The sequence below is a fragment of the Barbus barbus genome, assembly GCF_936440315.1.
Source record: "Barbus barbus genome assembly, chromosome: 39".
In the NCBI taxonomy this organism is placed as follows: Eukaryota; Metazoa; Chordata; class Actinopteri; order Cypriniformes; family Cyprinidae; genus Barbus; species Barbus barbus.
In genome coordinates this window covers 12,040,854-12,052,965 of record NC_136717.1, presented here as the reverse complement: position 1 = coordinate 12,052,965, position 12,112 = coordinate 12,040,854, and the positions used below count along the sequence as shown (strand labels likewise).

The window sequence follows — 12,112 nt, the reverse complement described above, 5'->3', positions numbered from 1 at the left end:
GCATTACTCACATATGGCAGCAGTGGCAGACAGGCTCGTGGTGCCACATGCTGCGATGCCAACAGTTTTCTGTCTCACTCTCCTTCTCTCTCTCTCTCTTTTTCTTTCTCTCTCTTGCCCACTCTTCATCACTCGCTTGCTCACTCTCTCTTCCTGCTGTTCACAGCTGTCCTGTAGCATCTGGCTCCACGACGGATGGCCAACAAGTCTGTGTTCTATTTGTGAACACTTTGCTCGGTCACGCTGTCGTCTACTGATTGTGAAGTATTTTTAACTTTTGTTGATGACGTTTATTTATAAGTCAGACATGTAATTTATGCAAGCACACAAAACGCAGGCGTGAGTGCTGGGTCAATGCAGTGTTGTCACTACGTACTTAATATGCATTGTTGTAACAGATCTTACTACACAAGGGGATTGGCAGAGATTTCCTTAAACCTACCTATAAATATGTGGAACTAACCTTAAGGTCATGATGAAAGAGATTCTGTCTCCAAGGAAACTGATTATCTAAAAGAAGAAATAAACGTAAGGCAGGGACCAGTTGCTGATTGGATGGAGGCAGATCTGAATGCAAGCTTGCAGTTGATTGTAAGAAAGGAGCGGGGTTTAAGCAGACTAAATGATTGGATCAGTCCAGAGAGAAGTTTGCCGTTTCACCGGAAGATCAAGTTATGACATTTTGATCATTTATTTAATATTCCAATGTAAAAAGTGTGAAACATTGGTATGGATTCATTGTTCTATTACAATGAATTTTTGGTTCATTTTATTAATGTCTTATATTTTGATTATTTTTAATACTTTAACTTATTACTTATTTCCATTTTCCAATTGGAAATTACTAGTTGGATTAGATTGGATTATTAGTTGGATATACAATGTTATTCATTTTTCATGTAATATTTAGATTTTTTTTTTGAAACACCTAAAACTTTAGCTAACAATTGTTCACAGGTAATTGAGATACATTTAGAAGTTTGGTTATTCAGAATAGAGAATTATTAAATAGAATTTCCATTTAATGCCGACTTCTATTCCCCCTAGCTGAGCAAGGATCTTTTCAAACTGTTGCACTCCTATTGCAATAGTTGATCTGAAAGAGAAACTTGACCATAGAAGAAGAAATGTACAAAAATGAGTTTGCTTTGCTTAGGTGTTTACACTTGGTTTTTCATGAAATCTGCTTCTAAGGTTAGTCAAGGTTTCTTGAAGCATACAGTCAATTTCTACCCTCTTAGAATTAACCTGGTTACTGCATCTTTAAGATTTCTAGAAGTTAATGACCTCTTTTCTGATTGGTAAACCTCTTTGCACGTGAAAGGAGTAATAAGACCCCTTGAAAGTTGCTAAATAATGAATACTCATTGATATGCAAATATAGGCAGTGATATGTTAATAAGCTTATGTTTTTAACATCAATGCCTCATTCTGAATGACCTGCTTATGCAGCTCTGATCACTATGGTGTCTCTCTTTTGTAGAAAGTGGCTCTTCCATCACTGCGTCCTGCGTCGGTCTGGGCTGCTCACGCACTCCCCCCGCTGGTACAGCTGGTAAAGCCGTGCCCGGATACAACGGTGAGATTCCTAGACATTGGCATGCTTCGCGTGGCACGTTTGCGGCTCTTTATTTGTTTATTACAAACTCTTTCTCATTCATCGCTGAAGGATTATGTGTTAGAGCTCCTTTTGACAGTTTTTAACTGGATGCTTCACCAAGTGACTGAAGTGCTTAAACTTTCTTCATCTTTGTCTCATAGTGACAGTGATTGATGATGAAATGCAGCCGGTGAAACCAAGGACTCTGGGAAATATTGTGGTAAAGTGAGTTATTTTAATCCTTTCATATTTTATTTATTATCGACAAAGACAGTAGGAAGGGGGCAGAAATTTACTATGAATGGATAACGGTAATAGGATCAGGCTAGATTTGACCCCGCATGTCCTGCACAAATAGTTCAGAGTTTTTGCACACTGCTTTGATGTACTTTCTTTTAGGGCTGGGCGACGCATGTCATGATGCATCACTGGATCATAATTGTTACTGCTCAAAACCATTTGTGAAAGAAAAGTGAAAATGGACTCCATTTACTTTCCTGATGCACAATTCATGATCACATCATAATGTAACAAGTTACACCCATTTTAAAATGACATTGCCAAGCCCTCGCTTTAAACCATCAGTCATATAGACAGTACCTTTTACGATCCAGTCAATTTTAGATGGACAAATCAAGTCCCTTCCCTTTTTTAAAATATATTTCGAAGATCCCCTTTTCCACAGAAATGCATTACACAAGCACATTTAATGGGTTTGCTCTGAACGCTGTTTGATGTTGACTTTAATAAAAGGACAAATATGATGAAATGTCACCTTTTAAAATGTCAGAGGGAGTGAATGTGCCGAACTGATTTCAAAATGTCTTTTTTTAAAAAGTTAAGCAGTCCATAATGGCACTTTTTATATTTCATCAGTCAAAAGTTCCAACACATTTTCACAAAGAAAAGTTGCTTTGGATTGCACTTGCACATTGACTGGACTAACCTGAAATATGAGTTTTCTTAATGCTATTTGATCATAAAAAATTATTTGTAAGGCAATAAGTGTGTGTGTATATATATGTGTGTATATATATGTGTGTATATATATATATATATATATATATATATATATATATATATATATATATATATATATATATATATATATATATATATATATATATATATATATATATATATATATTTTTTTTTTTTTTTACACATTTCAATGTAATTGTAAAGTCATATAAACTATGAAATCATCATCATCTGTACTATAATATGATTGTATGGACAGCCCTGTTCTCTTTCCTTTTTACCCGTCTCACGTAGACGCCCATATTTTTTTAGGTACGTCTGCTCAGATACCCGTGTCCTAAAGATGGTAGCGTAGCTTTTTTGTTTGATCTTCACAAATAACTTTTTTTTTTTTTTTTTTCACTTCAATCTGCTCATCTTCTCTGCACAATAAAAGATTTACTGACACAAAGGCAAAGCAGAGAGAATAATTTCATCACACATCTGACTTTAAAATCTCAGTCTTTGTACGAGGACATTAAGCCTGAGTCTGAGCGGAATAACTAATGGGGTCTCGTCTCACACCGTCTGCTTAGAAAAGAGCATTTACTGTGTTCTTTCAGCCTTTCTTCAGGTACAATACCTGTCTAAGCCAACGACACGTCTGTTCTCGCCCGCCGCTGAGGGAACTAATCTCGTAGATGTTTGTTTTGTTGTCATTTCAGTTCTCGGATGGATTTGATTTTAATCAAGAAAGGCTGCCGAATGCACGCTCGGATTGAAAGGAAATTGTGACTTCTAAAACGAGACACTGTTTTATACATAAACACTTTCTGGAGATCCAGGCACGATATCGAATGGCTCGTACTGCTTATTTTTCAAGTATTTTTATTATTGTGTACATTAGGGGTTATATGCTTTCATTCCTGAATTTTTTCCATCTAAAAATGTATTTTATTCCTTATTTTAGTTTTTTGTTGTTCTTCTGAATATTGTCATTTATTTGCATACTTCAAAGCATTGTCTGACCCTGAAAGGTTGAACATCCTGTCCTTTGATGGTTCAAAGAAGAGCAAGGTCACATCTTGATATTTTTTTTTTCCTCTAAAAGCGTCTCTCTTTCTTCTCTCATCAGGCTTCCTCTGCCTCCTGGGGCGGCTCTCAGTCTCTGGCAGAATCAGACGCTGTTTAAGGATCTGTACTTCACCAAGTTCCCTGTAAGAGTTTAGCTACAAAATATACAGTGGAGATCAAAATTAGAGAACAACCTGTAATATCCTAAATTTCAAGGTCACTGCTTGATCCTATTTGAAGTTATCCTACCGGGAGTAGATGGGCAGTTTTTTAAGCATATTTCATAAATTAATTGTATTCTTAAGCACAGTACAAAAAAACTTAAACGAGATATTTTGAAAAGAACAATGATCAAAATTAGAGAACACTTACAGAAACCTCCAAGTTTTTGAAGTTAACGGGATAGTCCACCCGAAAGTGAAAATTGTCGTCATTTACTCACCCTCATTTCGTTCCAAACCTGAATAAGTTTTTCTCATGTTGAACATAAAATAAGATATTTTGAAGAATGCAGGTAATCAAACAGGATTCCATAGTATTTTTTAAGTATTTTCTTCAAAATATCTTCTTTTGTGTTCAACATAAGAAAGAAACTCATGCAGGTTTGGATCGACATGAGGGTGAGAAAATTGTGACAATTTTCATATACATACACTACTGGTCAAAAGTTAGAAATGGGTAAGTTATTTTGAGGTGTCCATAATACAGAGTAGTTAACTAATTAAGCCGTTGTACTTACATGAAATAAAATGTACTTACCATGTAACTAAGTTATGGAACAGCCTGTACTTAGTTTGCAATTATGTAGATGTAAGGCGTATGTATGTAACAGACAGAGTCTGTTACACAGCTACTTATGTAACCAAAAGATTGTTACATATATGTTGCAGACTTTATACAACATAATTGTAAATGTAAGTACACAGACATAAGCTACTTAAAATAGTATATCAAGATTGTACTTAAGTGTACTTCATGTGTATCTATACTGTACACCTTATCCAGCTGCACCTTAGTTTGATTTAACCCACCAGTACACAGCTTAAATACAGGTAATAACTTTATAATTACACTACAATTACAGAATATTACACAGCCATAAGCTACTTAAAATAAAATGTATCAAGATTGTACTTAAGTGTACAAGTAGCTGTGTAACAAACTCGGCCTGTTACATATGTGTAACAGTAACTGCCTATTACATCTACATAATTACAAACAGTAAGAACAGACTGTTCCATAACTTAGTTACATGGTAAGTACATTCTATTTCATGTGAGTACAACGGCTACTACTAAGTACTTAATTAGTTAATTACTCTCTATTATGACACCTTAAAATAAAGTGTTACCGAATATTCTTTGAATTACAACTTTCCGTATCCTTCCACGGAGCATGATAATGTGGGTAACCTTTTAGTGGAAATGGGTAATATTTTATTTCTAACATTCAATTGCTATCTTACTATGGGAACAGCCCATCCTTGACCAATTGCGCAAGCACCAATTACGCCACGTCTACCAATCACAGCAGGGCAGGCCAATCACTGCAGCGATCCCGCCTCCCTGTATATAAACCGCAGCTACCTGTCATCTCGTCATTCTCACTCTCTTCCCCATGGAAGATTTCAGAAGCCATCCTCAGCAGACTTTTGGAATTAGTTTACATCAGTTTACTGACGAAGCCGTCAGGTTATGTCCCAAACGCAATATTTCCTTAAGGTGAGTTTTCAGCTTTAAGTTCTCAATAGCCTACGTTTTTTCCAAGTTTTGGTGGCACTCATTAGGCACCAAAAAGAGGGAAAAAGAGAGCTCACTACTCTCAGCACACAAAGAGCTCACTACTCTAGCTCCGCAGTAATTTTCACATTGTGGTGGACTTACCGTATGAAGAGAGTGCAGGCGCCTTCAAGGCCACCTCCAAAGAGGCAGAAAGCCAAGGAGGGAGAGGCCTTGTGCCCGTGGAGCATGGATTTCTGCCAAGGATTCACACGATGCACAGTTGGGTGTGGATGCTCTAGTCCAGTGGTTCCCAACCTTTTTTTCAGGGGACCCCTATTTTAACATTAAATTTTTCATATATATACATCATTAGATAAGTTTTAAAATGATTTCATACTTAAAACCATCTATAAGAAAAGAGATGAGTCAAAATGATGAATGATTATAGGTGATTATATTATCAGATTTTTAGAACATTAGGTAATTTTCATCAACCGGTTAATATGTACAACTGTGCATAAAAAATTGAGTTGAACAATAACGGGAGACAGGCCAAAGTGGACGAAGATAAAAATCTTTGTCATAATTTTTTCTTTCTTATTAAAAAATAAGAACAAAGATACACATTACAAATACACATAATATACAAATAAAACAAACAGTGCTTTATTTCCAGGTACAATAGGTGTATTTAGCAGGAGCATTCAAGAAATTGAATGAACAAATATAAAAATAAAAATAAACTGTATAGACTGATTCCTAAAGAGTAGTGACTGTGAGTGATTTTTCTCTTTGCGTTTTGTTGTTTTATTAACATTAAAGGAATAGTTCTCCCAAAAATTAAAAATTGTCATCTGTCTGTCAATTCTGTCATAATGTTTTATTTTTATACCATAATTTACTCAAGTTTAAACCTGAGTGAGTTTCTTTCTTCTGCTGAACATAAATTATATTTTGAAGAACATGGAAAACCAAACAGTTGCTGGTCCACAGTGACTTCCATATGATTTTTTCCTACTATCAAATTCAATGTGGACCAGCAACTATTTGGTTACCCTCATTCTTCAAAATATCTTCTTTTGTTTTCAGCACAAGAAAGAAATTAATACAGGTTCGGGACAACATGAGAGCGAGTAAATAATGACAGAAATTAAATTGTAGGATGAACTATCCCTTTAATGACAGTCGACAGCATGTTTAGTACTGTCCCTTTAAGACCTGCACGCATCTACTGACACGTAGGCCTATCCATTTCTCTCAACTGTTTACTTTAATTTTAGACATAACCAACTGAGTCTATATGTAAACCTTGTGTGTTTTGACAGTATTAGTGCAAAAGATTTTAGCGTGCGCGCTTCTGGTGTATGCGTTCAGAAAAAGCGGACGTCAGACCAGCGTGCGAATTAAACATTTAACCGACAAGGCTTGTATGCAAATAATGTACTTTTGCGATCGCAAATAAGTGCAGTGTCCTGTCAGAGTAACTCTATCACCATATGTTGTGTTGTACAGTATATAGAGACGGTGGCGCCAGAACTGTAATTGATAGAATATCAATCGTCATATTGCACACCCCTAATTCATTCATATAATTTCCCTCTGTAAAACCTTTCACTGCTTTCCGCCATATTTTCAAACAAAACAAAACGCTGCATGCTGCGACTGTTACTTTTAGATTGTTACTACCTTTGCTTAATGTTGGACAGTATTTAGGTGAGTTTTTATAATCCTGGTAAACAAATGGTTTTAATGATCATACAGAATATTAAACGGTAGCACTAACTGTCATCTTGTGATCAAACTAGAGTGAGCTTGGCGACCCCTTGTAAATCTTTAGCGTCCCCCAGGTTGGGAACCACTGCTCTAGTCCACAAATGACCAGACGTGTTACTGTATGCACTCCCCCCTGTTGAGCCTAATTGAGCTGACATTACGGAGGGTATGAGAACGCAGTCATATGATGATTCTAATAGCACCATACTGGCCGGGGAGACTGTGGGTAGATTGTGCCATGGATCAGCCATGGTCACTATCAGCACGCAGGGATCTTCTCTCTCAAGTACGGGGTGAAATATTCCACCCCTCTCCTCAGAAACGGTCTCTCTGGGCCTGGCCTGTGAGAGGTTGAATTTAAATCCAGCTGGTTTACCTCCTAAGGTCACTGAGACAATTTAGAGCTGTGTCTACGTACTCTTTATACAGTCTCAAATGGGAGTGTTCAAAGCAGGGTGCGCAGAAAGAAACATCCCTTATTTATGTTTGGTTTTGGACGTGTTATGTTTATTGCAAGACGTCCTAGATAAGGGTAGAGCCTTGTCGAAGGTTAAGGTTTATTTGGCCGCTATCTCTGCATGCTATATAGGACTCGATACGGGTACTGTAGGCCAACATCCTCTCATTTGCCAATTCATGAGAGGAGAGTGGCAGTCACACCGCTGGTCCTGCCCTGGGATTTGTCCGTGGTCCTGAGCGTTGGGTTGTGGAGGCAATCGTGTTCTGTTACAATAACCTGTATATAGAGCCCCCAAAGGAGTTACGAGCTCACTCTACCAAGGGTATAGCCACATCTTGGGCACTGTTTAAGGGCATTTCTATACAGAAAATTTGTGCTGCGGCTAGCTGGTCTTCCCCGCACACTTTTGTGAGGTTATATAGACTGGGCGTGACACAACCTTCACTTGCCCATGTATCTTAAGAGTTCAACCTTCATGCCTGGGGCGTTCCCATAGCGAGATGCCTCACTTAATGTTATTAGAGAACCTAAGGTTTTTTGAAAAAAAGTCTCTTATGCTCACCAAAGCTGCATTTATTTGATGAAATAATAGTAATATTATTAATAATAAAATAGTAATATTGTGAAATTACTATTTTAAAATATCGCTTTTCTATTTTCATGTATTTTAAATTGAAATGTATTCCTACAATAGCAAAGTTGAATGTTTAGTGTTACATGATCCTTTAGAAATCATTCTAAAATTCTGTTTTGCTTCTCAAGAAACATTTGAAATGAATTATTTCTATAGCAAGGACATTAAATTGATTGTATTGAATAGGCAGTCGTGGCCTAATGGATAGAGTCGGACTTGTAACCCAAAGGTTGTGGGTTCGAGTCTCAGGTCCGGCAGGGATTGTAGGTGGGGGGAGTGAATAACCAACACTCTCTCCACCCTCAATACCACGACTGAGGTGAGACCCATGAGCAAGGCACCGAACTAGGGGTGTGCCATATCATACCATCCACGATAATACCGGTATAAATTTTTACATGATAAAAAAGTGCCATATCGCGATATCCATGATATAGCGACTCGATGACATATTTAGGCCTACTAGGGACTAGGATTTAGGCTTGTTTGGCAGCCGAAATTATTCGGCCAAAAATAAACAAAAAGCCCTAATAAAATGTACCGAACAACGACGTGACGTGATCAAATAGAGGCGCGCACTAATGCAGCAAATATGAAGGCAGTGTGGAAGCATTTAAAACTGTCAGAGAAGGACGCAAAAATCATTACAAGCACCGACAGCGAGTGACTGTTTATTACTGCATCTCATGTCTCCGATGAGAAGAGGAAGGGGTGGTTGTTGCTGGTTACTGTATGAAGATTAAAATCGCGAAATGGCCAATTAAATTCACTGCAGAACGTTATGTTTTCTAATACACGCATGAATTGCATTCAAACAGTCTCGTTAGCCAGGGTTGAAAGTCCAAACCGCGAGGGAAATGTGCACTGAAACCGTGTTACTCGTTAGTTTCTCAATGCTCAGTAACACTTATGATTTTTTACAAGGCATGTGACAATGTGATACGTGCATCTTCCCAAATTAGTAATGAGAATAATTTATAAATCTGCTGCTGTCAACAAAAAGAAGCACTGAGGACTTCCTGCGGGTTTCCGTCAAAATAAAAGCTCCGTCAACATTCATAAATGTTAGTATTGTAATTTTACTGTTGTTCTGTTAAATAAAATTAAAAAGACAATAATAATTACAACAGCTCTTTTAATACATTTATTATAACATTCACACATAGTGTTCAAATTGGGATCTGTAATATTTTCTAATGTTTTAAAAGAATTCTGCTCAGCAAGGCTGCGTTTATTTGCATGAAGGGGGTCTCAAAAAAAAAAAAAAAAGTTTTACTAACTTATTAATTTTAAGTAAAATTTTACTTTGTTGCTATAATCACTGCTAGAATAAACCATTTCAGTGTTAAGTATTTTTAAATAGTTTTTTTTATTAGTGTTCAATGTTTAAAAATAATGTATTCCATCTAGTGTCCATTTCATTCATTTAACATTTAATATTGAATCATCAAAGTTATTTAAACATTTTATTTTTTAAAGTAACGCAATAGTTACTTTCCATGGTAATTGGTTATTTATAATTATGCAACTCTGTTACTATTTGTGAGAAGTAACTAGTAACTATAACTAATAACTTTTTTTTAAAGTAACTTGCCCAACACTGGACTACTTTTGCATTATAATGCTGCTTCTGCCACCTTATGACAATAGAGTTACACTTCGAATTAGGTAGTCTGTCATCAATGACAGCAGCTCATTGGAAAAGAATGGAAAATGGCCTTCATTGTGTTTGCACCAATAAATGCTGCTGCCTACCAGCTGCAATCATCAATACAACGTTGTTCCATATTTTTTTTGTATATCATCATAAATATCGTTATTGCAAATATTCTTGAAATATCATGATATAATTTTGAGGCTATATCGCCCACCCCTACACCGAACCCCCAACTGCTCCCCGGGTGCCGCAGCATATATGGCTGCCCACTGCTCCGGATGTGTTTACGGTGTGTGTGTGTGCTTGTTCACTACTCACTGCTGTGTGTGTGCACTTGGATGGGTTAAATGCAGAGCACAAATTCCAAGTCACCATACTTGGCCACACATCACGTCCTTTCCTTTTCCTTTCCTATAAATTAGGATTCTTTAATAAAAATGTATCACAATTTCCACAAAAATATTGAACAGCACAAGGGTTTTCAACATAATAATAATATTTTTAAAGTCGCATTTAGTATCACTAGTGTGTCCAGAATTTGGGCTTTCAGAATAGTTTTGTCCATTTATTCTAGTGAAGAAGTGGCCACTCAGACAAAAAGGGACCATCTGACTTAAAGACAGCAGCCACAGATTGTTTGGTCTTCATATTAAGGGCAGGGACCACCATTAAAAAAACATATGCGTTTAGTTTAAATAACATTTTGTGACAATTGCCAAACACAGAAAAAAAGCCCCTACTAAAATGAAAAGAAAAGTTTGTGCCTTCGTGATCATAATTACTACCTACAAAATGCATTATGCAGTTGTGCTGACGTAGTTCACTTGTGCCTCAATAAAAAGCTGAGAATGTGCTTGTAATAATATCATCCCAGACAAATGAAAGTCGCACAGCAGTCTGATTTGTGATTCTGACAGGCGCCTTCCAATTCTGCGTTAGACGGTCCTTGGGCGTGCTGAGGCTGTTACATGCAGTTTGATTAGGCTCACTGTATCTGTTCCTTTTGATAGTAATCAGGCAGGACAGTCATAATCCCTTCACAGGAAGGTGCTCAGCATGTGTTTTTGATAATTACATCTCAGCTGCTGCTGGCTGCATTCAAACCACATGCTGATCATAATGACAACATAAAAGTGTAAAGGATGTGTTTATCACCGAATATATTTTTTGAATGATGTAGTGCTATTTTCTGTGCAGTTAGTTACAGCGAATGGGAACTGAAGATCTGAGGTTTAAAAAAGAATGACAAACCATCATAAAAGTCCATATTAGCATGTACACTTCTGTAGATAGTGACTGTATGCTAGCTTTGTGTGAAAAATTAAGTGACAATCTTTGAGAATTAATGTTTTTAAGGCATTGTATTAAACATCTTATTTCCATTATTTTATTGGAATACCCCCCCCCACACACACACTTAATCACTCCAAACTTTTGAGTAGTAGTGTACAAAAATATAATGTAATCAATCTTCATTGTAAGACAAGGTGTGAAAGTAAACACATTTTGGTAAAATGTCTTTTTTTGTGGATGTGTAATAGACGATTGACAGCTTATAAAATGTCTATTGTGTGTGTATATGTGTGTATATATATATATATGACAAAAATGGTCTTATTTTAGGACTGCATAGCAAGTTATAATTAGGTAGTGTTTTTGTGTTGCACCACCATCTAGTGGTTCAAAGAAACATTACATATCTGCTGCTTTTATACTAGCACTTGAACTGTGTTTAAACTCACGAATATGTATTCCTATTGTGTTTTTATTGCACTTCCTCCTAGGGTTACTATGACACCATGGACGCAGGTTTTGTGGACGAGGAGGGCTTCTTGTACATCATGTCTCGGTCCGATGACGTTATCAACGTGGCGGGTCACAGGCTGTCCACCGGTGCCCTCGAAGAGGTGAGGAGAGGGACCATCTCAATCATGACACAAATAATAATAATATCAATAATCTCTTTTGTTATTGCTTTACCAAAGAAATCATATGTTGCGTGTATGTCCTTCAGTCTGTCCTGCTTCACCCTGCCATGGTGGACTGTGCTGTGGTGGGGCTAGAGGACCCCCTGAAGGGACACGTTCCACTAGCTTTGTGTGTGCTCCAAAACGGTAAGGAATGGAGAAAGGGATGGATATATATATATGCATATGCGCATGCATGCATGCACGCACGCACAAATATTAAGCAGTCCAACTGTTTTCAACATTGATAATAAAAAAAAGCTTCT

General features: G+C 37.0%; 1 protein-coding gene across 4 annotated transcripts in view; it reads left to right on the top strand.

Moving 5' to 3' along the window:
• acss3 (acyl-CoA synthetase short chain family member 3) overlaps positions 1-12,112 on the top strand; it is a 43,651-nt gene that overhangs the window by 29,603 nt on the left and 1,936 nt on the right. For all 4 annotated transcript variants that reach the window (XM_079399359.1, XM_079399358.1, XM_079399360.1 and 1 more), the window contains 5 exons: positions 1,484-1,579; positions 1,762-1,825; positions 3,696-3,777; positions 11,664-11,786; positions 11,894-11,993. In XM_079399359.1, the coding sequence (XP_079255485.1) occupies positions 1,484-1,579; positions 1,762-1,825; positions 3,696-3,777; positions 11,664-11,786; positions 11,894-11,993 (465 nt within the window). The remainder of the gene's footprint in view (positions 1-1,483; positions 1,580-1,761; positions 1,826-3,695; positions 3,778-11,663; positions 11,787-11,893; positions 11,994-12,112) is intronic.